Source organism: Pongo pygmaeus, chromosome 7 (assembly GCF_028885625.2).
Source record: "Pongo pygmaeus isolate AG05252 chromosome 7, NHGRI_mPonPyg2-v2.0_pri, whole genome shotgun sequence".
Taxonomy (NCBI): Eukaryota; Metazoa; Chordata; class Mammalia; order Primates; family Hominidae; genus Pongo; species Pongo pygmaeus.
Window position 1 is genome coordinate 67,529,911 of NC_072380.2, and position 24,373 is coordinate 67,554,283.

The window sequence follows — 24,373 nt, forward strand, 5'->3', positions numbered from 1 at the left end:
ACTCTGTCACCCAGGCTGGACTGCAGTGGCTTGATTTCGGCTGACTGCAACCTCCACCTCCCATGTAGCTGGGACTACAGGCAAGCACCGCTGCACCCAGCTAATTTTTGTATTTTTAGTAGAGATGGGGTTTCGCCATGTTGGCCAGGCTTGTCTGGAACTCCTGGCCTCAAGTGATCTGCCCGCCTCCGCCTTCCAAAGTGCTCGGATTGCAGGCGTGAGCCACCCTGCTTGGCCTCATCTAAATCTTTAACAAAAATCTGGATCAAAACAGTATCCTAAAACCTGCTACTAGAGAACTATCACAGGAATTTGAATAAAATGCCTTTCAGTAGATAAAATGTAGCACTTACTTTTTGATAATATGACAAAGTGTCTTTAAATCTCAATGCAACCCCTTAATTGTGCAGATAACAAAAAAAGTAAACACAGAAAGCCAAGTTTGCTTGCTTAAAATTACTAAATTAATTCAGTAAAAGCCAAGAATTAAAATTAAAATCTAGTCCTCTTCCCTCCTGTTCTGGCTTCCAATACACTTTCTTTGATATATCTCTCTTTTTCTCTCTTGACAGAAAGACTGAAAATATTAAGATTGCAATTTCTGTCTTCCCTATACTTCTGCCTGGCCCTTCTCCTTCCCCCTCAATTTACCTTGGGGTGTAACTGACTTCTTATCACTTTATTTTAATCCAAGAAAAATGACATGGGCCGGGGTGGCTCATGCCTGTGATTCCAACAGTTTTCGAGGCCAAGGTGGAAGGACTGCTTGAGTTCAGGAGTTTGAGACCAGCCTGAGGGCAACATACTGAGACCCTGTCTCTATCAAAAAAAGGTTTGCCAGGCATGGTGGCACGTTCCTGTAAGTTGCAGCTACTCAGAAGGCCAGGGCAGGAGGACTGCTTGAGCCCGTGGAGCCAAGGCTGCAGTGAGCTATAATGATCACACCACTATACTCCAGCCCGGGCAACTGAGCAAGACCTTGTCTCAGAGCGGGGGAAAAAAAAACAACAACTATGTATTAGAAGACGTTTTGGGGGAAATACAATATTTTAGTTACCAAAATTCCAGGTTATTTTCTACAGCCCCCTGCCCCTAAAAATCTAAAATAAACACAGTCTAATGCATCACATATGAAGTATCTTAATTTCCCTACCTGGAAATCATGTAACTTTTGTAAAAACAAGTAGACAAGGCCAGGCACGGTGGCTCATGCCTATAATCCCAGCACTTTGGGAGGCAGCGGCAGGAGGATCACCTGAGGTCAGGAGTTCGAGACCAGTCTGACCAATGTGGAGAAACCCCGTCTCTACGAAAAATACAAAATTATCCAGGTGTGGTGGCGCATGCCTGTAAACCCAGCTACTCAGGAGGCTGAGGCAGAGAATCGCTTGAACCCGGGAGGCGGAAGTTGCGGTTAGCCAAGATCGTACCATTGCACTGCAGCCTGGGCAACAAAAATGAATCTCCGTCTCCAAAAAAAAAAAAAAGTTGACAAGCTCAAATCTCACCATATTGACATTGATGGCGAGGATATGGACCTTACAGATGTTTAAAATCAGAGTATTTCAAAAACAATAAATCAGAACAGAGAACTTTTTGGCTTTCAATAATACCTTAAGAAAGTGTATCTATTTTAGGCTGGGCTTAGTGGCTTATGCCTATAATCCTAACACTTTGGGAGGCTGAGGCAGGCAAATCACTTGAGCCCAAGAATTCAAGACCAGTCTGGGCAATATGGCAAAACCTTGTCTCTACAAAACACACACACACACACACAAAATTAGGCAGGCATGTTGGCATGCCTGTAGCCCCAGCTACTCGGGAGGCTGAGGTGGGAGGACTGCTTGAGCCTGGGAGGTGGAGGTTGCTGTGAGCCGCAATCGCGCCACTACACTACAGCCTGGGTGACAGAGCAAGATCCTGTCTCAAAAAAAAATAATAAATAAAAAAAGAAAGTATATCTATTTTGAATACCCATTACCAGTACTTTTCCATTTTACTTTTAGTATATAAGTCACATTGAGAACATTCTGAAAATGCCAATTAAAAGATATAGTCACTGAAAAACAAGTTTTCCTGTTTCCTTTCTGCATATTTAATAATGGTTTAACAGGTACAGCACTGTTTTACTGAATAGGCCTTCTACTTCAAACCATGAGTAAAGCTGCAATTTAGTATTTGTCAAGATAGCTGGTAAATCTAATCCTTTTAGCTTTAATACTTTTTTTATTTCAAGCTTTAAACTCGAGGTTCTGATACAAATTACCCTTCAAGACTTTTTTTTTAATCCTAGAATGCCCAACTTCTAGCTAAAATTTTCCACTCCGTTTCATAATTACTGTTCTATCCTTATTATCGTAACCCAGCTACTCATCCCAATAATGCTGCACATCTATACTGGTATATCTGTAACCGTGCAGCACTCTTACCTTCTTGAACCACCAAAATCAGCCTTTGAACCACCAAAATCAGCCTATCTCCGACCTCAAAGTAGGGCAGCAGTAAGGAGATGGGAATAAACATTTGAAAATGAATATTTCTTCTAACTAGTAAATGTGGCCAAAATACTATTCAAAATACCATTCAAAATGCCTGAATTTTAGCTCTGTTTTTATATAGTTCTAAAGAAGTACCAATACTATTTTGGCATTTCGTAGCACCAACCACGTCCGAAGCGCTCCAACTTTCAAGTCTGAGCTCGTCTCTGAAGAAGCTGCCCGTGCAGCCTCCATGAATACCACACACCAAATACTAACTGCTTTTTAAAGATCCAGCAATGCTGCTGTTTCCATTTTCTCCATCCTATTTATGCGCACATGAACTTTTTTCTTATTAGATAATTAGTAACTTGAAGGCAGAGACCTGTTTTACAGGCTGAAAACCCCAGGGACCGAGACAGCACTTGACGCCTACAAGGTCCAAACCGACGCCAACTAAGCGCACAAAGGAAAGGTGTAATATACATCGTTTCGTTTAGTCCTCCCTGCAGCCTCATGTAGTAGTTACTATTAATCGTCCCCATTTCACAGGTGATCAAAGTTAGGCTCAGAAAGGTGAAGTTGCCTGCCCAGGTCACAAGGTAGGACCAGGATTCCAAGCCTGATCCGTCTGGATACGAACGCTCTACCCACGCGGCCTTCCCCCTACACTCTCGGGATCACCACACTTCCCCTCGGCTTTTACACCGGAGGCTCGACCTGGGTCCCGGAACCAGCGAAGCCACTGCGCAAGCCTAGAGGCCTCTATAGAGGCTAGAGACGCCTCGCCCCACCAGATGCATTAGGATGAAACGCGCCGAACCGAAGGTTTAGAGCGCCAGGGGAGAAGAGGAGTGGGGATATCAGGCTCTTTGACCCAGAGGAGGGAGGATCTCCACACCCGGCCACTCTGGAGCCGGGGCGCAACACGGAGGCCGGCGGGAAGCCTAGCCTGCCCGCGCAGACTGGGGATTCCGTGGCGGCTCCTGGAAGACTGGACGCGCGCGGCCTCCGCCGCTCCCAGTCCCGCCAGACTCGATGCTGGGCTAGAGAAGCGCGCGGGCCGACGCACCTCGGATAGGCGGGGGCAGGGGCAGCTCTCCTTTACCCTAGAGAGGCGACAGAAGCTCTTCGGGGGCTCAGTGGCCAAGGGGGCGGACAGATTTGCACGGCGGATTCCTCCGAAGCAACCCGTGTGAAAGAAGTCAAGCGGAGGCTGCAGCCCGGGCCGCGATGGGGGTGACACCGCCCGTGGTCCCGCCCCTTCCCGTGGCGGCTCGGAGCCACTTCCGGTGGCGGCGTCCCGGCTAGTTCCCGGCGCGAGGGGCACCGGGCCAGTTTCTGTGTCCTCATCCAGGGCTTGCGGGCGAGGCCTGGTTTAGGTCTCCAGTAACGGAGCGGAGGCCCGGCAGGCGCGACCCGGGCTGCGTACGTCAGAGCTGCCTCCGAAGTGGTAAAATGTGCTGCGAGAAGTGGAGCCGCGTGGCGGAAATGTTTCTCTTCATTGAGGAGCGGGAGGATTGTAAGATACTGTGCCTTTGCTCCAGGGCATTTGTGGAGTAAGTAGAAACGAGAATCTCTTCATTTACTAGCACAGTCATTACCCAGAAATGTAGGTATTGCAAACGTGGTTGTAATTGATCCCTGAAACCAGCCAGAGCATCTGAGCCTTGGGCACGTTGATGTTTAAGAAAAACAAAACCCTCAGACATGACGGAGTGGTCGCCCACTGCCATTATTTTTATGTGAAGGACTACATCTACTTGGTAGGCTGCTATGAAAAAATGTCGTAGGTGCTAGATGTCATCTCATATTTGTAAATCGAGGGGACATTTAAAAATTGGGGGAAGCGACATGTAAAATGAAATCTCTAGTAGATATGATGTCATAAAGTGAAAGTTTAAAGTTGAGTGACTTGCTTTGGGTAACGTCTTTTTTTAAACCTAAAAAGCTACTTAAGCCCAAATGCACATAATTAAAACTTCAAACTAGTTGAGATAAAAGACTTAACCATATTTACATCAGTTTTTGTGATATCTTTATTTTGGGGAAATCTTTGTATCAGGTAAAAATTGCCCCACGTGGAAAATAGCTAGTATGCAGGAATAATACCGCCAAGATAATTGAATTCTAGAAATTGTTTTCTTTATATTAAATGCGTGAGTTAAGCCACTTGAATCTTTTTTTCATATCTATAACGGGCATATTTAATCTCACATGCTTATTTTGTTAGAGTTAAATCCTTGTGGAAGTGAATTTTATGTGATAGACTTTTAATATAGTTTAATATAGTAGGATTTAATTTTGAAGGAATTAATTTTTCTCGTGTAATTTTGTGGAGTAATTTGAAAAAGCAAAAAGTTAAACTTGTTAAATTTAATGTAAAAAGTATTGTCGCCTTTTTAGTCAGGCATGCATGTAATCATACAATCATTCAGAAAATGTTTTTTGTGCTCTTGTATATCAAGTATGCTGGTAGACACTGAGGTACAAGACATTCTGTCCTTGCATGTATTGAGTTTACTTCCTAGCAAAGAAGATCAATATTAAGACAACTGGTTACATTATTACTTGGTTGGTTATAGTTATAAGTGCTATGAGAGAGAAGTGCAGGATGCTGTGAAAACAAATAACTTTTTCCAAGGGTCACAGAGGTTTCTTTGAGGAAGTAGCTTTTGGAAAGAGGTCTAAGGGGGATAAATTGGGGTAAGTTTCAGTGGGAGAAAGCGTTCTCTGCAGGCTAAACTCAGTGAAGGCCTTGAGGGAGCAAAAGAAAGCCTGGGAAACTGAACAAAATGGCTAGGAGGGAGGGCACGGTGGTGCACACCTGTAATCCCAGCGCTTAGGAGGCCGAGGAGCAAGGATCACTTGAGCCCAGAAGTTGGAGACTAGCCTAGGCAACATAACAACACCTCATCTGTACTGAAATTTTTTTTAAAAATTAGCCAGCTGTGGTGGCACATGCTTGTGGTCCCAGCTACTCTGGAGGCTTGGGCCAGATGCTCTCTTGAGCCCAGGAGATCCAGGCTGCAGTTAGCCATTGACGTGCCTGGATGACAGGGCAAGACCTTGTCTCGAAAAAAAAAAAAGAAAAGAAAAGAAAAAAAGACTAGGAAAGAAAGAAGATAGGGTGTGCACAGTAGGCAGGATCAAAACCTGCAGGACTTTGTAGACTATAGGAGAACCTTAAGCTGGGGAATGACATGATCAGATTTGCATATTTAAAATACTACTCAGGCCGCAGTGTGGAGGATTGTTTGGAGGAAGAGAGCCACTTAAGACCATTGTTTAGGCAAGAGATTATAGTGACTTGGATGAGGATAAATGGCAGTAGAAATAGAGAAAGGAAGAAAGATGGGAGGCAACTTGTTGGGGGTGGGGACTGAATTGTATTGCTGCCTTTCACTGAGTTAGGGATCACTGGAGAATCATGGATTTTATTTTGGGTCAACGGAGAAGAGATTAGAGTTTGATTTTATACATCTTGATTTGGGGGTACCTATGAGATAACCAAGAGTAGATGGTATAAGCAGTTAGATATATTGATTTGGAGCGCTGGAGAAGTCTGGGCTAGTTTTAAAAACTTGAGCCATTTAGCCTTAGATAGTAATTGAACCCATTAATGAAGGGTGGGAGAGGGGGATCCATCTTTGAGGAATTCCAGCACTTTTTAAAGAAAGAAGAGATGGATTAACTAGGAAACAGACAAGCCTAAGTACACTGTCACCAAGTGTTTCAGTGAAGGTGTAATCAACATTGGAAAGCTGCCAAAATATCAAGCAAAATGAGGACTAAAAGTATCCACTAGAATTGACTAAATCCCTTGGATCGATTGATTGTAGCAGGAAGAGCCGCAGACAAAACCCCTCAAACACCAAGTTAAAGAAGGAAGGGGTTTATTCGGCCAGGAGCGTCGGCAAGACTCTTGTCTCAAGAGCCAAGCTCCCCAAGCGAGCAATTCCTGTCCCTTTTAAGGGCTCACAACTCTAAGGGGGTCTGCATGAGAGGATCGTGATTGATTGAGCAAGCAGGGGGTACATGACTGGGGGCTGCATACACCAGTAATTAGAAAGGAACCAAAATGGACAGGGATCTTCACAGTGCCTTTTTTTTTTTTTTTTTTTTTTTTTTTTTGAGACAGAGTCTTGCTTTGTTGCCCAGGCCAGAGTGCAGTGGCGAGATCTCTGCTCACTGCAAGCTCCGCCCCCAGGGTTCACGCCGTTCTCCTGCCTCAGCCCACCAAGTAGCTGGGAATACAGGCGCCCGCCACTATGCCCAGCTAATTTTTTGTATATTTAGTAGAGACGGGGTTTCACTGTGTTAGCCAGGATGGTCTCTGTCTCCTGACCTCGTGATCTACCCGCCTTGGCCTCCCAAAGTGCTGAGATTACAGGCCTGAGCCACCGTGCCCGGCCCAGTGCCTTTTTTATGCAAATAACCGATTAGGTCGGGAGTGGATCTTTAACTACCAGGCCCAGGGTGTGGCGCCGGGCTGTCTGCTTGTGGATTTCATTTCTGCCTTTTAGTTTTTACTTTCTTTGGAGGCAGAAATTGGGCATAAGACAATATGAAGGGTGGTCTCCTTCCTTAGATGACTTATTAAGTGCCACCACTAATTGTTCTACATTTTGTACTGACAGAGACTCTCCTTAACCAGACTTTACACAGGCTCCTCTGAGTGAGCTCTCCTTTTGATTAGGCCTTGTCATTTGGGACTTGTCTTCAACCTATCTGGTCCAGTTTTAACAGGAATCCTTCAAAGTCCATTAGTTTTTTTGTTTGTTGGGTTTTTTTTTTTGGTGGTGGGGGGGTGGTTCTTGGGTGTTTTGTTTTGTTTTGTTTGTTGGGTTTTTGGAGGTTTATTTTGAGACTGGGTCTCACTTTGTCACCCAGGCTGGAGTGCAATGGTACAATCACAGCTCACTGCAGCCTCAACTTCCCTGGCTCCAGCAATCCTCCTATCTTGGCCTCCTGAATAGCTGGGACCACAGCTATGCACCACCATACCTGCCTGATTTTTTTGTTTTTTGTAGAGACAGGGATCTCACCTTGTTGCCCACACTGGTCTGGAATGCCTGGATACAAACAGTTTTCCCACCTCAGCCTCCCAAAGTGCTGGGATTACAGGTGTTTTTTTTGTTTGTTTTTTGTTTTTTTTTTTTAGCTAGAATCCTGCTAAGTCCATGTAGCAAGATCTTCCCACCCTTAGTATCTGATCACTCTGGCCTACCCTCAGCAAGAATACTGTTGGTATAGCAACAATCCCCCCAGGCTGGATGTCTCCTGTTAGTAATTTTCCATCCACTGACCATGCCCCCTGAATTCTGCCCATTGGCTATCTTCAGCTGTCTTTGCTATATTTGAAGTTGAGCAAAATTTCTCTCCATTGCCATTATCTTTTTTTTTTTCTCTTTTGAGAGAGAGTCTCACTCTGTCACCTAGGCTGGAGTGCCGTGGCGTGATCTCAGCTCACTGCAACCTCTGCCTCCCAGATTCAAGCAATTCTCGTGCCTCGGCTTCCCAAGTAGCTGGGGTTACAGGAGTGCACCACCATACCCAGCTAATTTCTGTATTTTCAGTAGAGATGAGGTTTTACCTTGGAGGCTGGTCTCGAACTCCTGACATCAAGTGATCTGCCCGCCTTGGCCTCGCAGAGTGCTGGGATTACATGCGTGTGGCTACTATTATGTTGATTACTATCGCAATTATCCTAAATAAAGCCTTTCTTTACCATTTTAACAAATGTCAGAATAATTTAATTTTTTTTTTTTTAATTTAAGCCTTCTAGCAGCCCCCTGAGGTATGTCTTGTTATCCTCACTTATTCAAGTAGAAAATTGAGTCTTGGCTGGTTGTGGTGGCTGATACCAGTAATCCAAGTACTTCAGGAGGTTGAGACAGGCAAATCGCTTGAGCCCAGAAGTTCAAGACCAGTCTGGGCAACATGGTGAAACCCCGTCTCTACTAAAAATACAAAAAATTAACCAGGCATGGTGGGGCACTCCCGTAGTCCTAGCTGTTCTGGAGGCTGAGTCCAGGAGGTGGAGGCTGCAGTGAGCCAGTGAGCGGTGATCGTACCACTGCACTCCAATCCAGGTGACAGAATGAGACCCTGTCTCAGAGTCTCAGTAGTGGCCTAAAAAAATCACATAGCCAGGAAATGGCAGCTTTAGAATTCTACCCCACATCTGTATGACATGAGAGCCTTTCTACTATGCTACCAGTTGGCATAAAACACGATTTCATTGAATCTCCCTCATTAAGGTATTTAAGTAGTCTAAAGTTACTAGAACAACTGGTGTTCTGTTCAGACACTTTAACATTAATATAGATTCGTGGAGATAGAGGACTATTCTGGAAACTGAAGAGCCTGTATTTCCCTCTGATCATACTCATGTGACAGTGTCTGATGGTGATCTCTAGTCTTTCATTTATGATACAATGAAATTGTTTGATATGTTTTCCCCCCAACAGGTTCCTGAGTCAGAATTTAAAAGAGTAGTGACCTTATAGACAGCATATCTGTCTGCTTTTACAAAACTCAGCTGTGTGGCCTTGGGCAAGTCACATATTATTTCTGTGATCCCCTTTTAACACTTTCAGAAAGGGCTTCCTTTCCATTTTACTACTTGAAAATGAAGCTGATTCACAGTCCCTTTGCAAAAGAGGAATTGCTACTTGTACTTCAGAGATTACTAAGAATCTTTTATTCAGCATTTATTTCAGCTGCCCGAGTGTCAGGTGCTGCAATAGAAAGATGACTTAGGCATCATAGTGATGATTGCTGTATTCAGAGGTATGAGGATAAGAATTCAGGTGGCTGCTTAGGGCTCTAAGGAGAGCAGTATCTTAGTGGGATTACTACAGTCCAGGTTGGGTCTCCTGCTTTACAATTCAATAGTTAAGATTTATTTAGTCCTTACGTGTGCCAGGTCCAGAAATTACAACAAATCTCTCTATTTTTGAGGCCATCAGTTCATCCAGAGTCATTATGCTCTGTGGATTAAGGTGCACTAATCAAACTCAAAGACGGCTTTATAGAGAATACTTAGCAAGTACAATGGAAATTCTTCAAATGCCAGGCATTAGAAATACATCATTCCCAGTGATGAATGTTCTTGGAGATACTTGAAAGTTTTAAGTAAGAAACAGTTTTCATAAAAATATAACAGCTGGTATTCTCTTGTTGCTGATCTTTCTACCTCAAATTATCAGTAGCCTTGGAACATGCTAGTAATAACCTTGGACATCTGATTTAGCTCTCACGCATGAGGAAAGGCCTTTCTGCCGCTTTCTCAGGACCTGACCTGTTAAGCTGGGCCCATCCTCCAGAAGGTTTACAGGCTAGCATGGTGGTGGGACCAAGAAGCTCACTAGAAAAAAATACCTGGCTCTGTTTAGGAGATGCAGGCCAGGAAAGGAGAGTCACCTTGCAGTCAGTGGCAGCCTGGCCTACATGCTTAATTCACGGCCCACAGTATGATCGGGTACTGATGCTACTTTTAGGAAGCCCTTCTTCTAAAAGAGAAGAGAGAGAGAATATAAGTTATGAAATATAAAAATTTGAGATTTCTCAACTCACACCTCTAGAAAATAATACACAATTGGATTTGAATCAGAATGACTTTTAAAACACTATTTAATGACCGTCTTATCAATTCCATTGAATTTAATCTTTTTGAACTGAAACGTATGTGCTTTTCATTACAAATAATTTCATATGCATTCTTTTTTTTCCTTTTTTTTTTTTTTTAAGACAGAGTCTTGCTCTGTTGCCCATGCTGGAGTGCAGTGGCAACCTCCACCTCCTGGGTTCAAGCAGTTCTCGTGCCTCAGCCTCCCAAGTAGCCAGGACTACAGGCCCACACCACCACACCCCGCTAATTTTTGTATTTTTAGTAGAGACAGGGTTTCATCATGTGTGCCAGACTGGTCTCAAATTCCTAGCCTCAAGTGATTCACCCACCTCAGCCTCCCAAAGTGCTAGGATTATAGGCATGAGCCACCATGTCTGGCATGGCTTTTTTTTTTTTTTTTTTTTTTTTGAGTCAGAGACTTGCTCTGCTGCCGAGGCTGGAGTGCAGTAGTATGATCATTGCTTACTGCAGCCTCAACCTTCTGGGCTCAGGTGATTCTCCTAGCTCAGCCTCCCATGTAGCTAGAACCATAGGTGTGCACTACTACACCCGACTAATTTTTTTTGTTTTTTCTAGAGATGAGGTCTGACCTTGCATAACCTGGGTCTGTCTGATGTTTCATCAGGAATAGTTGGGTCATGCCTTAGCAGGAGTGCCGCAGAAATGATGCTATGCCCAGCTCTGTGTGGCCTCGGGAGGCACTTTTTGTAGACAGTATACCATCATGGGTGATGTTGCTGAATGCCAGGTTTTCTACTGTAAAGTCACAATGGTTCCCTTTGTATTAATCAGTATTTTGTGGGGGCATATTCCAGTGTTATATCAGTGTCCTGTTTTCCAGTAAACCCACAAGCCTTGGCCTTCATTGATAACTTCCACCTGAATCAGCTACCTCTGTGAAGGATGCCAAGGAGTGGTTCTTGTCTTCTTCACTCCTACTGCATTTATTAGTTAGTATTCTGTAAGGAGCGCTTTCCCTTCTCTCCCCATGTATTTATTCATTTATGTTAACATGGAATCTAGATTCTTAGTTTACTAACAGGTTATATTCCATTGCTAACATTAATTTGGTGCTGATATTGTCTCTGATTTGGCCAGTGGGGAACTCTTTGAAGTGGCTCATGTGTCCTTTTGGTATTTCTAGTGTTGAGTGCTTCCTAATCTTCTGGCATAAGATGACCCAGGTTTATCTTTTACAGTTCATTCTCCAACCCTGGAATTGTCATTTCTCCAGGGCAACTTGGTTCCTTTTGTGGAAAATAGTATTTAGAAACCAAAGCTGGCTGCTCATTGTGCTTATTGCTCCTGTGCCCTCTTAATAGAGTTGAGCAGTGTATATATGTGTGTTTTACACGCATACATGAATGTGTCTATGTGTGTATATATACATATACACACATATGCTAACACTTTTAAAAACTATTTTTATGTCTGCTGTGTATATAAACTTAAATGCCATGAGTTTTTAACAGTACTTCTAATGTTGGCCCAACACCTGAGGTGTCCTTCTAGACTTCCTTCCTATCAGATAATGTCTTGAGCCCACCTTGCTTTTAAATAACCTTCTTCATTTCTATTAAAAAAATAAAAACCAAAAATGTTTTATTTAAAAACATTAAAATAAATTTTGAAATAATAAAGTAAATAAGTAACCTTCAACAAGGGGAATCTTGGCTAACATTATCTTCAACACATTTACATATTTGCTCATTATAACCAACTTGCAACCAACCATACTGGTCCTCTCCTCCACCTGACACTTCAGTGCCTCATATCTTTAGGTGCTGGTGGGCAGACCAGTGATGCCCCCTGTGCAGCTCCTGCTTCCCACCCCCAGTGCCCATGTTCTTGGGGACCACTTGCTGCCAAAGCACATTTGCACGTCACCCCCTTGCCTGTTCACCATCCTGCTGAGTCACCACCTACTTTACATTTCATATAGTATCTCCAAAAAAGAAGCAAGAGGATGTGAAATAGAGCAAGTACACTAGAATTTTATTTAGTTAAATTTATTGTAGCTCCATTAGAAAAGTTATGTTAGCTTCCACTTGCAATTGGCCTTCTTGTGGCAGTTACAGTGGAGTTTATTACAGCTGAATTTATAGTCAGGAAGATATTAAAAGCAAAGTCTTCCACTTTTTTTTAAGTATTCTGTCAGGTTTATTTTGGTAACCTTTGCTCAGACCATGAATACCTTGTCTACTGTTCACAATGGATAGTTTGTCTTATTAGCAAATGGATTAGGGTCTGCATATTGATTTATATGTATGTAAGCTAAATCTCTCCACTGTTACTCAGAACAAAATTTAGAGACACCCCATTGTTTATATATCATAAGAAATATCAGATGTCCAGGAGAAATTACACTTAATTTTTTTTTTTTTTTTTTTTTTTTTTTTTTGAGATAGAGTTTTGCTCTTGTTGCCCAGGCTAGAGTGCAGTGGTGTGATCTCAGCTCACTGCAACCTCCGCCTCCCGGATTTAAGCAATTCTCCTGTCTCAGCCTCCCGAGTAGCTGGGATTGTAGGCGCCTGCCACCACATCCGGCTAATTTGTGTTTTCGGTAGAGACGGAGTTTCATCATGTTGGCCAGGCTGGTCTCAAACTCCTGACCTCAGGTGATCTGCCCACCTCAGCCTCCCAAAGTGCTGGGATTACAGGTGTGAGCCACTGTGCCCAGCCTTAATTTTAGTAACTAGCAGTTATAGTAATAAATGCTACCATGTGTTAAGCATTGTGCTAAATATTTTACATATACTATCAGTCCTTACAACAACTCCACGAAAAATGTATTATTGCCTCTACATTATAAGTGAGGGAAATGTATTAGCAGATTGCTTTTCTGTTTCATAAGCTTTTTATTAATTAATCTATGATGGCTTGAGATTTCTTTCCCTCTAAACTTATGGCTTAATTCATTTCAATATGAACTGCTTAATCTGCTTCACAGGGATCGAAAATTGTACAATTTGGGATTAAAAGGCTATTACATCAGAGACAGTGGCAACAATTCAGGTAATATAGTATAAAATTCTATAACTCTTTTTTGCTGAAATTACCCATATGTGTTAATTTATGTATAATTTGTTATAATATTGTATTGATTTCTTAGCATAAAATATAAATGCCAAATAATTCTGTAATCAGACAATTTTTATTTTCTTTTATAACATGGTTCTGGAATCTCTATGAAAGCAGATCTTTTATTTTTCTATAGCTCCTGTGCTGACTTAATGTAGCCTCTTTTGCCCTGTGCAGTGTTCCTTCCTGAGTTGCCGCCATTAGATAAGAGCAACCTGGAATTTAAAGCTTTGAAAAGTAGGGAATATGTGGTTTCTGGCTGGGTGTGGTGGCTCATGCCTGTAATCCCAGCATTTTGGGAGGCCAAGGCAAGCAGATCACTTGAGGTCAGGAGTATGAGACCAGCCTGGCCAACATGGTAAAACCCCATCTCTAATAAAAATACAAAAATTATCCAGGTGTGGTGGTGGGCACCTATAATCCTAGCTACTCAGGAGGCTGAGGCAAGAAAATCCCTTGAACCCAGGAGGCAGTTTGTAGTGAGCTGAGATCTTGTCACTGCACTTCAGCCTGGGCAACAGAGTGAGACTCCATCTTCAATTTAGAATATGTAAATTCTAATCATAATACACTTCATGAGAAGTGTATTATGTAGGTAAATGCTGCAGGATAAAAAAATGCTGCAGGATAAAAATTCCAGGCGAACATCCTGTAGTCTTTTGCCTGAAGTAAAGAGACTGTCATCTTGGTAAACTTTCCCAAGTAACAAATATAATTTATACTGTACATTGAGCCTCACTTTGGTCTCTCCAACTTCCCTACTGCATTTGTCCTTCCACATAGACCTTTTGTGTTTCTAGACACACAGAAAATTACAGCGTGGAGTTAGAAGCCAAAGTCAGCCCAAGTACGGTGTCATAGTTACCTTTGGAAATCCTTTAACTCTCATGGTGATGGAACAAATTACTGTTTCTTCAGTTGATCACTGGATGGAGTGTTTGGTTTGTGTTTCAGTGCTATGCTATACAAAGAAAGTTCCTGTAACACTAGGCTCCTCGAGCATAAGAAAATATGCATACTATGAAAGGAACATAAAACTTAGCTTACTCATTTTCTCCATTTTGCTGTCTCCTGAGCTTTCATAAGTATATTTGAATGGAGTAGTGAGTGGAATCCCCATCATTACTTAGAAAGGTATCTTTCTCCCTCTTGTAGTAGAATTTGCACACATGAGATTTCTCTTTATCAGTCTTCATTTTGGCTATATAAGATTTACTGTTCTGTTGCCTGAGATCATCAAGCTGGAGTGCAGCCCAATGCTAATTGAGTATGCTAATACATAAAATGATTTTTGTTATCTCACATTTTAAACAGTTAATAGAGCACTTGAATGGCATATGTTCAATTAATGGTATAATTACTATTAGATAACCATATTAGGGTAAAGGAAAACTTACTTTGTTGTAATAAATGGTTTTTCTATAAGAATTAGATTCAGAGAGCTTGAAAAAAATCTTCCAGTTTAGTGGATTTCAAACCTTTCTCTTTTTTTAGAGAGAGAGAGGGTCTTGCTCTGTTGTCTAGGTGTCGATTGCTTAAGCATTCCTCTCACCTCAGCCTCCCAAGTAGCAGGGACTACAGGCGCCACCACACCAGGGTAGTTTGTTTTTTGGTTTTTGGTTTTTGGTTTTGTTTGTAGAGACACGGTCTCGCTGTGTTGCTCAGGCTTGTCTCAAACTCCTGGCCTCAAGCAGCCTCTCAAAATGCTGGAATTAGAGCCATAAGCCACTGTGCCCAACCCCAGGATTTCAAACTTCTAATAGCAGAATCCTTTCGTTAAATCACCTCTTCCACAGAATCCCAGAACCTAAATCCCAGTTGTATTGAAGTGTCTGTGAGGGGCATGAAGACATACTTCTCACCCGCTCTTGTTAATACCTCCTAAAATAACTTCACAAATCATGATTTTTAAATTCACTGTCTTAGTTCAGTAACTTTGCAGCTAAAGAATGTGAACATATAAGTATTTTATCCACATACCAGGGTTACATGGCCTGTTCTGTCTTCCTTCCATACTCAGTATTTTGCACAGTGCCCAACATAGAGCAGATGCTCAATAGGAGTAAGTTAAATGGGCAGCTTGATGAATAGTGGCAGGCAGAGCCCAATAAGAAATTGTCTGTTGATTCTTCATTGGGTTTTTTTGTTACTAGTCCATATTACCATCAGTTGGTTTTTTTTGTTTTTATTTTTGTTTTTTTGGTTTTTTTTTTTTGAGACGGAGTCTCGCTCTCTCTCACCCAGACTGGGGTGCAGTGGCACGATCTTGTTTCACTGCAACCTCTGTCTCCCAGGTTCAAGCAATTATCCTGCCTCAGCCTCCCGAGTAGCTGGGATTACAGCCTGGGCCCAGCTAATTTTTGTATTTTTGGTAGAGACGGGTTTTCACCATGTTGGCCAGGCTGGTCTTAAACTCCTGACCTCAAGTGATCTGCCCGCCTCAGCCTCCGAAAGTGCTGGGATTACAGGTGTGAGCCACCGTGCCCAGCATACCATCAATTGTTTTTTGTTTGTTTTCTTTTTTTCCTTTAAAAATTGTAACTTTGCAGGCCAGGCAAGGTGGCATGCAACTGTAATCCTAGCTGCTTGTGAGGCTGAGGCAAGAGGACTGACTGAGCCCAGGAGTTCAGAGCTTTTCAGTGCATTATGATCACACCTGCAGATAGCCCTTATACTCCAACCTGGGCAGTGTTGTGAGACCCCCATCTCTAAAAAATAAAAAAAATTGTAACATTTGCATACCTTTATTTTGGGCGGGTCACTCTGGATCTCAGATTTTTTTAAATGAGAATAAGAAAACCTGCCTCTTAAGTTTTCCTTAAAACTAAGCTAATAAATGGTGTCTATAGGAGACCAGGCGACAGAAGAAGAGGAAGGTGGTTATTCCTGTGGTACTGCAGAATCACATGACAGCAAAGGCATAGGCCTAGATGAAAGTGAACTTGATTCTGAGGCTGAACTCATGAGAAGTATGGGATTGCCACTTCAATTTGGTAGGATAACTGCACATAAGAATTTTGAGGTAAATATTAATTTACTCTTATTATTTGTCTCTCTTAGTTTTCTTTATAAAATATCACAAGGAATTACTTTTTATCAGATTAAATGCATTCACGATCAGTGCTCTTTGCCTCTTTTTAAATGTATGTATTTATAAATTAACCAGAACTGAAAGTTGTAATATGTCCCAAGTGTGACTGTTCCTCCTCTTGGAAACTTAGTAGTATGTCACTTGTTTGCGGAGCTAAAAGCCCATAGTGGGGCTTTGAGAGTATTTTGTTTAATTTAATGTCAAAATAGACTTGGATTCTACTTTATTTTATAGTTCATAAAGTGTATTTTATATTCGTTATTTATCTGATATAGGTATCTATGAATACTAGAAATAAAATAAAAAAGAAAAAGAAAAAACATCAAAAGAAATACTTAGATGAAATTGTGCAAGAATCTTGGAGAAAAGAATATGAAGAAGATGACATTTTGGCTTCAGATGATCCATCTTCAGTTGAACAGTATGAGAACACCAGAACATGTGAACTTCAAAGCAAAAAAGATACTGAGACAGAAAATCTTCCTGTTGAAAACACATTATCTCCAAAGCTAGAAATTACAGAGAAATGGGAAAAGTATTGGAATGAATATGGAGGAGGACTATTGTGGCAAAGTTGGCAAGAAAAACATCCAGATCAAGCACTATCTTCTGAACCTTGGAACTTTCCTGATACAAAGGAAGAATGGGAGCAACATTATAGTCAACTTTATTGGTATTATTTGGAACAGTTTCAGTATTGGGAAGCTCAGGGTTGGACTTTTGATGCCTTGCAAAGCTGTGATACAGATACTTACACATCTAAAACAGAAGCTGACAACAAGAAAGATGAAAAATGCATGAAAGTTGACTTACTGTCTTTTCCATCTTCACCTATTACGGCTGATAGTGACAGCTCTGGTACAAGTGATAAGGATCATAGTGAAATACTTGATGGAATTAGTAACATAAAACTGAATTCAGAGGAAGTAAAACAGAGCCAATTAGATTCCTGTACAAGTCATGATGGTCGTCAACAGCTAAGTGAAGGTAGTAGCAGAAGAGAGTGCCCTGGTTCCAGCCAAAGTGAACCACGTAATGGAGGAACCAATGAGGAAAGCAAATCATTAGGGAATATAAGCGCAGACCCACCAGCTGAGGGTAAGATTAACCAAGATTTATTCTGCCATGTAATGGTTAGCAAAATTAATTCATTTAGCAAAATAACTACTAATCCTTTATTGTAGAGTTAAATAATACCAAGTACATTTCATATAATAATGAAATGATTTAATCCATCCTATTTTCATATCACAAGTTGTTATCCTTTTCTATTAATAAGAATATTTGCATACAGTTGTCAAAAATATCATTCCTTCTCTTGTACTTTGGTGGCTAATGAAGGAAAATGTGGAATCTCTTGAGAAATCTAATTTAGAGTGAGCTTGGAACTTTTAGTTTTCCAGAGCAAATGAGTTTATAAGAGGCATGTTAGAAAGCAATTGAGAATGTACATTTGACATTAGGCAGATGTCTTATGAGTCATATGTGGAATTCACTTAGGACAAGTGAAGTCTTGCTGTGAAAAAAGATCTCAATGGGGCACAATATTAATTTATAACTGGAATGGTTAATTTCAGGATATTCTCATCAACAAAATATCCAGGATAAGGAACTTGATTGATTCCTGAATAACTGATCAAAAAAAAAAAAGCTAATTGTGCAAACTGGTGCCACTCAGGACTACAGAATGCCAATGAGAAGTGTTTCGAAAGGAGTTAATCAGAGTAGGGTGCAATGAGAATGTTTACTTTGCATTGCTGTAAAGGAATACCTGAGACTGAGGAATGTTTAAAGAAAAGAGGTTTATTTTGGCTCACAGTTTTGCAGCCTGTACAGGAAGCATAGTCTCAGCATCAACTCCTGGTGAGGGCCTCAGGAACCTTCCAATTATGGCAGAAGGTGAAAGGGGCATAGGCATGCCACATGGCAAGAGAGAGAGCAAGAGAGAGGGGTGAAATCCCAGGCTCTTGTTAGCAATCAGATATTGCAGTAACTCATTACCATGGGGAGGCACCAAGCCATCCACGAAGATCTGCCCCATGACCCAAACACATCCCACCAGACCCCACTTCCAACATTAGCAATCACATTTAAACATGAGGTTTAGAGGGGACAAACATCTAAGCCATATCAGTGCTCTTGCTAGGGAGAGGCTTCTGCCAATTAACAGCACCAGGAAAATGGGAGAGGAGAAAATTTCTGTGACATCTGCATATCCTGAAGTTTTGGCATCCTGATGTTACATGCTGAAGACATCTACTGTAGAGGAACTTTCTTCTCAGCCTTACTCCTTTGTGAAACAAATGGTTTTGACCTTTTACTTAACAATCAGATTTGCTTTGCTTATCTCAGATTGCTGATAATACTTCATCCAGCTGAGAGTTTCTAAAGAGCTCTGTCAACTTGCTTTTTTTCTCTATATTCTTAGATTCTTATAACTGGAGCCTACCTCAGTATAATATTCTCATTCCTTTCCATTTTGGTGATATATTTTCATCCTTTTTTTTTTTTTTTTTTTTTGAGATGGAGTCTCACTCTGTCACCCAAGCTGGAGTGCAGCGGCACTATCTCAGCTCACTGCAAGGTCCGCCTCCAGGGCTCAAGCAATTCTCTGGCCTCAGCCTCCCGAGTAGCTGGGACTACAGGGGTGTGCCGCCGCATCCAGTTAATTTTTTTTTTTTTTTTTTTTTTTTTTTTTTTTTTTTTGTCTTTTTAGTAGATACGGGGTTTCACCATGTTGGCCAGGCTGGTCTCAAACTCCTGACCTCAAGTGATCCTCCCGCCTCAGCCTCCCAAAGTGCATAGGCGTGAGCCACCATGCACAACCACCCTTTTTTATCTGAAGATTTTATATTAGTATTCTGATACACTTCTATACTCTCCTGATACCTTTCTGTACATATTTTGACCATAAAGTTTATAATATACATATTGGGCATTGTTTTGGCCTCTGATTTACTGTCTCATTTACCCTCTTTGGTTCTCCTCCCTCATCTGCCTGCTTTTTTCTTTGCTAGACACAGTATTTCTCACAGTCTCTGTCTTCTGTTGCCTGTTCCCTTACTTATGTTTATAGATTGTCCATTTCTGTAATAACTCCAGTTTGTCTGCCATCAGGATGAATTTGAGGGTTTTAGATTTTGATTTGTTTTAGATCCTCCCTTGAGTTCAAAATTTAAGGTATAGGTTATGCTTCTGTTTAAGTATGTTTTCTACTCTTTGTGGTTGGTGCTTTTCTGAAAGAGTCAAAGCTTCCCACTGTCTACCCTGCAGACATCTTTTTCCTCCTGGTCTCAGCTACCCACTTTCTTCCAGTCTGACAAAATAGAGAACAAAGACAGATTTATGCCTCAGTTTTTGTCACCATAAGTTAAAGAACTCTTCTTAAAGGTAGTATTGTCTTTGTTACTCTCATTATTAATGTTACTTTCATACTATATTAAAGGCAAATGAAGATAAATTCTTCTTAGTCAATGTGATTATGCCCCCTTTACAGTCATTTCAATTAAAATTCCATAAGAATGTGACTGCTAACAGCTATCCCAAAGGCAGCTTTGTGGGTTAATTTGTGTAGATTTGGGCAGCTATGAAGAAGTAGTTTTAGTTTGTTGTTGTTTTTTTTAAGTAGTTAGATCATGAACATTTTTAAACCTGTTAAAAAAACTTTAGACAAATTAATAGAGTTTAACTGAGCAAAGAACGATTCTCGAATCAAGCAGCCCCCGGAGCCAGAATAGGTTCAGAGCAACTCCAGGGCTGCCACATGATTGGGATAACATTTATGGACAGAAAAAGAAAAATGATGTACAATGTACAGAAGGTGGAAGTGAGGTACAGAAACGGCTGGATTGGTTACACCCCAGCTTTTGCCTTACTTGAACACCATTTGAACAGTTGGCTGCCTGTGATTAGCCAAAACTGTGCTTGGTACAAGAGTAGGTTACAGTCTTTTTATACCACCAATTAGGTTACAGTTCACTATGTGTGGAGAAACCTTTGAGCTTAAAATGTATACACGGACAGCTTTAGGCTAAATTTAACTTAACAAACCTTATAGTTAGGATTTTTTAAATGCTCAGACTCTGCATGTAGACACAAACAGGTAGATGTGACCTGGCACTTTGATGCACATGTACAGTTCATTGTAGAAAAGGTGCTAAAATATTTTCATTGGCTTTGCAAATAGCAGAAAAGTTGTCAAACCAAGGGGGAAAACCTACTGCAATATTTCTGCCTCTTTAGATTCACAGAAGTCTTCAGGAGCAAACACAGGCAAAGACAGACCACATGCCAGTGGTACTGATGGAGATGAAAGTGAGGAAGATCCACCTGAGCATAAGTCAAGCAAACTGAAGAGGAGGTAAGTTACATGAGACCCCTCTCACCAGAGCATGTTAGAGTAAGCATTTGTTTCTGTAAGCGAGTGGTTATTAAATGATTGTTTTATTCACAACACCGGTAATCATGTAAGAAGAGGCAGGATCTACTGGTAAGCTTCTGAGCCTTTGGACCTGGACCTGTGGTCAAGGCCGAACTCTGCCACTCACAAACTCTAAGTACATTTCCTTTTTTTTTTTTTTTTTTTTTTTTTTAAGACACAGTCTCGCTTTATCGCTCAGGCTGGAGTACATGGCATGATCATAGCTCACTATGATCTTGAACTCCTCAGTTCAATTGATCCTTCTGCCTTAAGTAGCTAGGACTACAGGTGTGTGCCACCACTCCTGGTTAATTTTTTTAATTTTTTTGTAGAGACAGGGTCTTGCTATATTGCCCAGGCTGATCTCAAACTCCTGGCCTCAAGTGATCCACTTGCCTTGGCCTTCCAAAGCACTGGGATTACAGGTGTGAGCCACCACACCCGGCCTAAGTACATTTCTTAATTTCTTATCTATAAGATTGGACTGATGCCTTTTTTGTGATCATTGGGTAGACAGGAGCTAGCGTATAATATATCTGACACTTAGTAGCTATCAATGGATCATAACTTTTAACTAATAATTAAATTCATATCCTCTTTCTCTCACCAGTTCTAATGTTTTTCAAGAGTTTGAATATATCTTATCCCAGATTTGTATTGCTGAAAAAGACCTCAAGGTCATGCTCTCATTGTATAGATAGGAACACTGAGGCAAACAGGAATGAGTACCTTGCTCAGAGTTTTCTTCACAGCAATGGCAGCTCTAAAGCCAGAGCCCAGACCAACTCTACTCGAAGCAGTGCAATTTCTGTTTACCACTGTGAAAGCTGTAAGAGTCAAAACAGAGTCACTTGTGTCAGACGCTGGTAAAATGTAGCCAGGGAAGGCCATGAAAGACTCTCATACACTATTTGCCTGATAACAGGAACTGTCACAAGAAATTTTTCCAAGCCAAAGCATCACACAAAGACAGATAGCCGCTTATACAGGAACATGTGCCTGACACAGTCTCACAAGCCCAGTTCACAACTGCAGAGGCCTAACCGTAACTCTCAGATTACAAATTCCGCCTAACAACCACTGGCTCTCCTAATCAAAACTCACCAGCTATTTGTTGTAAGGTGCTGCCAGCCCCAGTGAACTAACTTTCTAAACAACGTGCGTGACCTCTCTCCTCAGTGAAACTCTAACCTTTTCCTCTCTTCTTTGGACATTTCATGAGGCCACCTCATTCTGTGCTTATGTCCCAAGTTGCAGTTCTGTTTTTGTGTTTTATAGCCAAATAAAAGTTCTTTTTTTTGGTATTCATCTCTACATTTTTTTCTTGAAGGTTTATACACTTCTACACATAATTAAACACGTAGAGAATAATGTAAGGTGGGATGTAGTCAGATGCTAACACTGTAAGTAACAAGGAAAGAATGGATCATTACTGAACTTGGAAGTTAGCTGGACACTTCATTTCTCTGACTGGATATGGGCTGCTCCACGTAAGACACTTGTACTCCATATAGCTTCTAGAAAAACAAGCATGCCTCTACTATGCTACCTCTGTATGGTAGACATTGCTTGTTAACTCCCCAGTTCCTGCTAGTTACTGGAGGCAAAGATCATGTGTGTTCAATGAGCATAACTTATTTTGAAGGACAAACTTTGTAAGAATTATTTCTCACCATTTTCCTTTACTTGGAATTACGGCCAGGGGTAGTCACTGGTTACTAAAAGATCTCTAGTAGGTGGGATTCTCCTGGGTTACCTAATATCACTTGTATCACAACCTTATTCTTTTTAATAATTATTTTCTTTTAAAATTTTTTTTGGATTGTATTGATACTTATCAAACATTTCCTTGTTTGTTTTTAAGGGAAACCTCTGGAGAAATCACTTCAGGAGATTAATTTAAGGCTGCAGCTTTTACTGGTGTTTTTCCAAAGGAAAATTGAGAGATTATATTTGTGCCATACCTAGGAATAGAAATCATTACTTGACATGGATTAAGACTGGAATACTTATTGCTGTGTTCCAAACGCTCCTGGGTACTTACCTCATTTGGAAAATTCTAATGAAAGTATTTTTTTTCCTGGTTTCCTGGATTTCTGAACTATGGTTGATTATGGTGATGGGAAGTTTGCATGGGTCAATTGTATTGCCTTTTTTATATTTATCTGAACTAGTGGGCTCTGGTGGTAATGGCTTATCACTGTTTACCTTTTCTTTATTTAGCCATGAACTGGACATCGATGAAAACCCAGCTTCAGACTTTGATGACAGTGGTTCTCTTCTAGGATTCAAGTATGGCTCAGGACAAAAGTAATTATTCATAAAAGCTATTGTTTTCCAGAAGTCCTAACCACTTCAGCTATCTTAGAGCACTCTGATACTCAGATAACTAATAAATGATCATGTGTTGAGATGTTATCATTAAATCATTTCTTGTTAGAATTGTGGTAGAGATATCCCTGTACATTTGATGTGTTCATATGCTTTAACTCAGTTGCACTTTATAGCAATCCAGTATTGTTATTCCATTTCATAGATAAAGCAACTGCAGCTCACAGTGGCTTTGACTTTACTGGAGAGGGAATTTAGGCCCAGCTCTTGTGACTTCTAAGCATGGTTCTCTTCTCATGTAGTGTCTCACATGTGTGCATCTGAAGACCATAGCAAACATGCCATGAAAAGTTGAAATCTGCAATAACCTCTTTTTCTATTATGAAAGAGTAAAATTAAAACAAACCAAATAACAAGTAAAAAGTAAAAAATATTTTCTTCCAGTCATTCTCAGATGTAGGCAGTGTTTTAAAGAGTTTGGCACTTTGAGAGTCTGGGCAATATAGGGAGACCCCATCTCTGCAACAAATTTAAAAATTAGCTGGGTTTAGTGGTGCATGCTTGTGTTTCCAGCTCCTCAGGAGGCTGAGATGGGAGGATCACTTCAGCCCGGGAGGTTGAGGGTGCTGTGAACCATGATAATGCCACTGCACTGCAGCCTGGGTAACAGAGTGAGACTCTCAAAAAAAAGAGTTTGGCATACGTCCCTCCAAATTTACTGTTGTGTTCTGTGACTACATACGTGTACACACATTCTTGTTTTGTTTTGTTTTTTGTGACAGTTTCACTCTGTCGTCCAGGTTGCAGCACAGTGGTGCGATTTCGGCCCACTGCGACATCTGCCTCCTGGGTTCAAGTGATTGATTCTCCTGCCTCAGCCCCCCAAGTAGCTGGGACTACAGGCGTGCACCACCATGCCCTGCTAATTTATTTATTTGGTTATTTATTTATTTATTTATTTATTTTTTTTTAGTAGAGACAGAGTTGCACCATATTGGCCAGGCTGGTCTCAAACTCCTGACCTCAGGTGATCCGCCCACCTCGGCCTCCCAAAGTGCTGGGATTACAGGCGTGAGCCACCACGCCTTGCCATGTACACACATTATGCTTCTCTTTGTGTAAAACAGAAAAATTAGGTCATATTATACATACTCTCCAGTTTGCTTTTCTCCCTCGACAATGTACCATGGACACTCTTTCTTGTTGGTAGAAACATTTAGCTAATTCTGTAAATGAGGGCATTGTGTTTTATCAATTATCCTAATTAACAACATCCAAATTGTTTCCTAAGATCTAAGCATAATGCCCTAGAAGGTCCCTCCAGATTATTACGTGTG

General features: G+C 41.2%; 2 protein-coding genes across 5 annotated transcripts in view; one reads left to right on the forward strand and one right to left on the reverse strand.

Moving 5' to 3' along the window:
- The window catches only part of TMEM68 (transmembrane protein 68), a 37,283-nt gene extending 33,565 nt beyond the window's left edge, over window positions 1–3,718 (reverse strand). Inside the window, exon 1 of one of the 3 annotated variants that reach the window (XR_010127203.1) lies at window positions 3,550–3,682. The gene's annotated coding sequence lies outside the window, so the exon portion shown is untranslated. Of the gene's footprint in view, window positions 1–3,549 lie in introns of all 3 variants that reach the window. The other 2 variants (XM_054498436.2, XM_054498437.2) reach the window with 2 other exon arrangements.
- A 3-nt stretch (window positions 3,719–3,721) lies between these two features.
- TGS1 (trimethylguanosine synthase 1) overlaps window positions 3,722–24,373 on the forward strand; it is a 51,456-nt gene continuing 30,804 nt past the window's right edge. Inside the window, exons 1-6 of one of the 2 annotated variants that reach the window (XM_054498433.2) lie at window positions 3,722–4,036; window positions 13,064–13,128; window positions 16,044–16,216; window positions 16,561–17,383; window positions 20,528–20,645; window positions 22,929–23,015. In XM_054498433.2, coding sequence (XP_054354408.2) covers window positions 3,936–4,036; window positions 13,064–13,128; window positions 16,044–16,216; window positions 16,561–17,383; window positions 20,528–20,645; window positions 22,929–23,015 — 1,367 coding nt within the window. In that variant the 5' untranslated portion in view covers window positions 3,722–3,935. The remainder of the gene's footprint in view (window positions 4,037–13,063; window positions 13,129–16,043; window positions 16,217–16,560; window positions 17,384–20,527; window positions 20,646–22,928; window positions 23,016–24,373) is intronic. The other variant, XM_063668782.1, reaches the window with a different exon arrangement.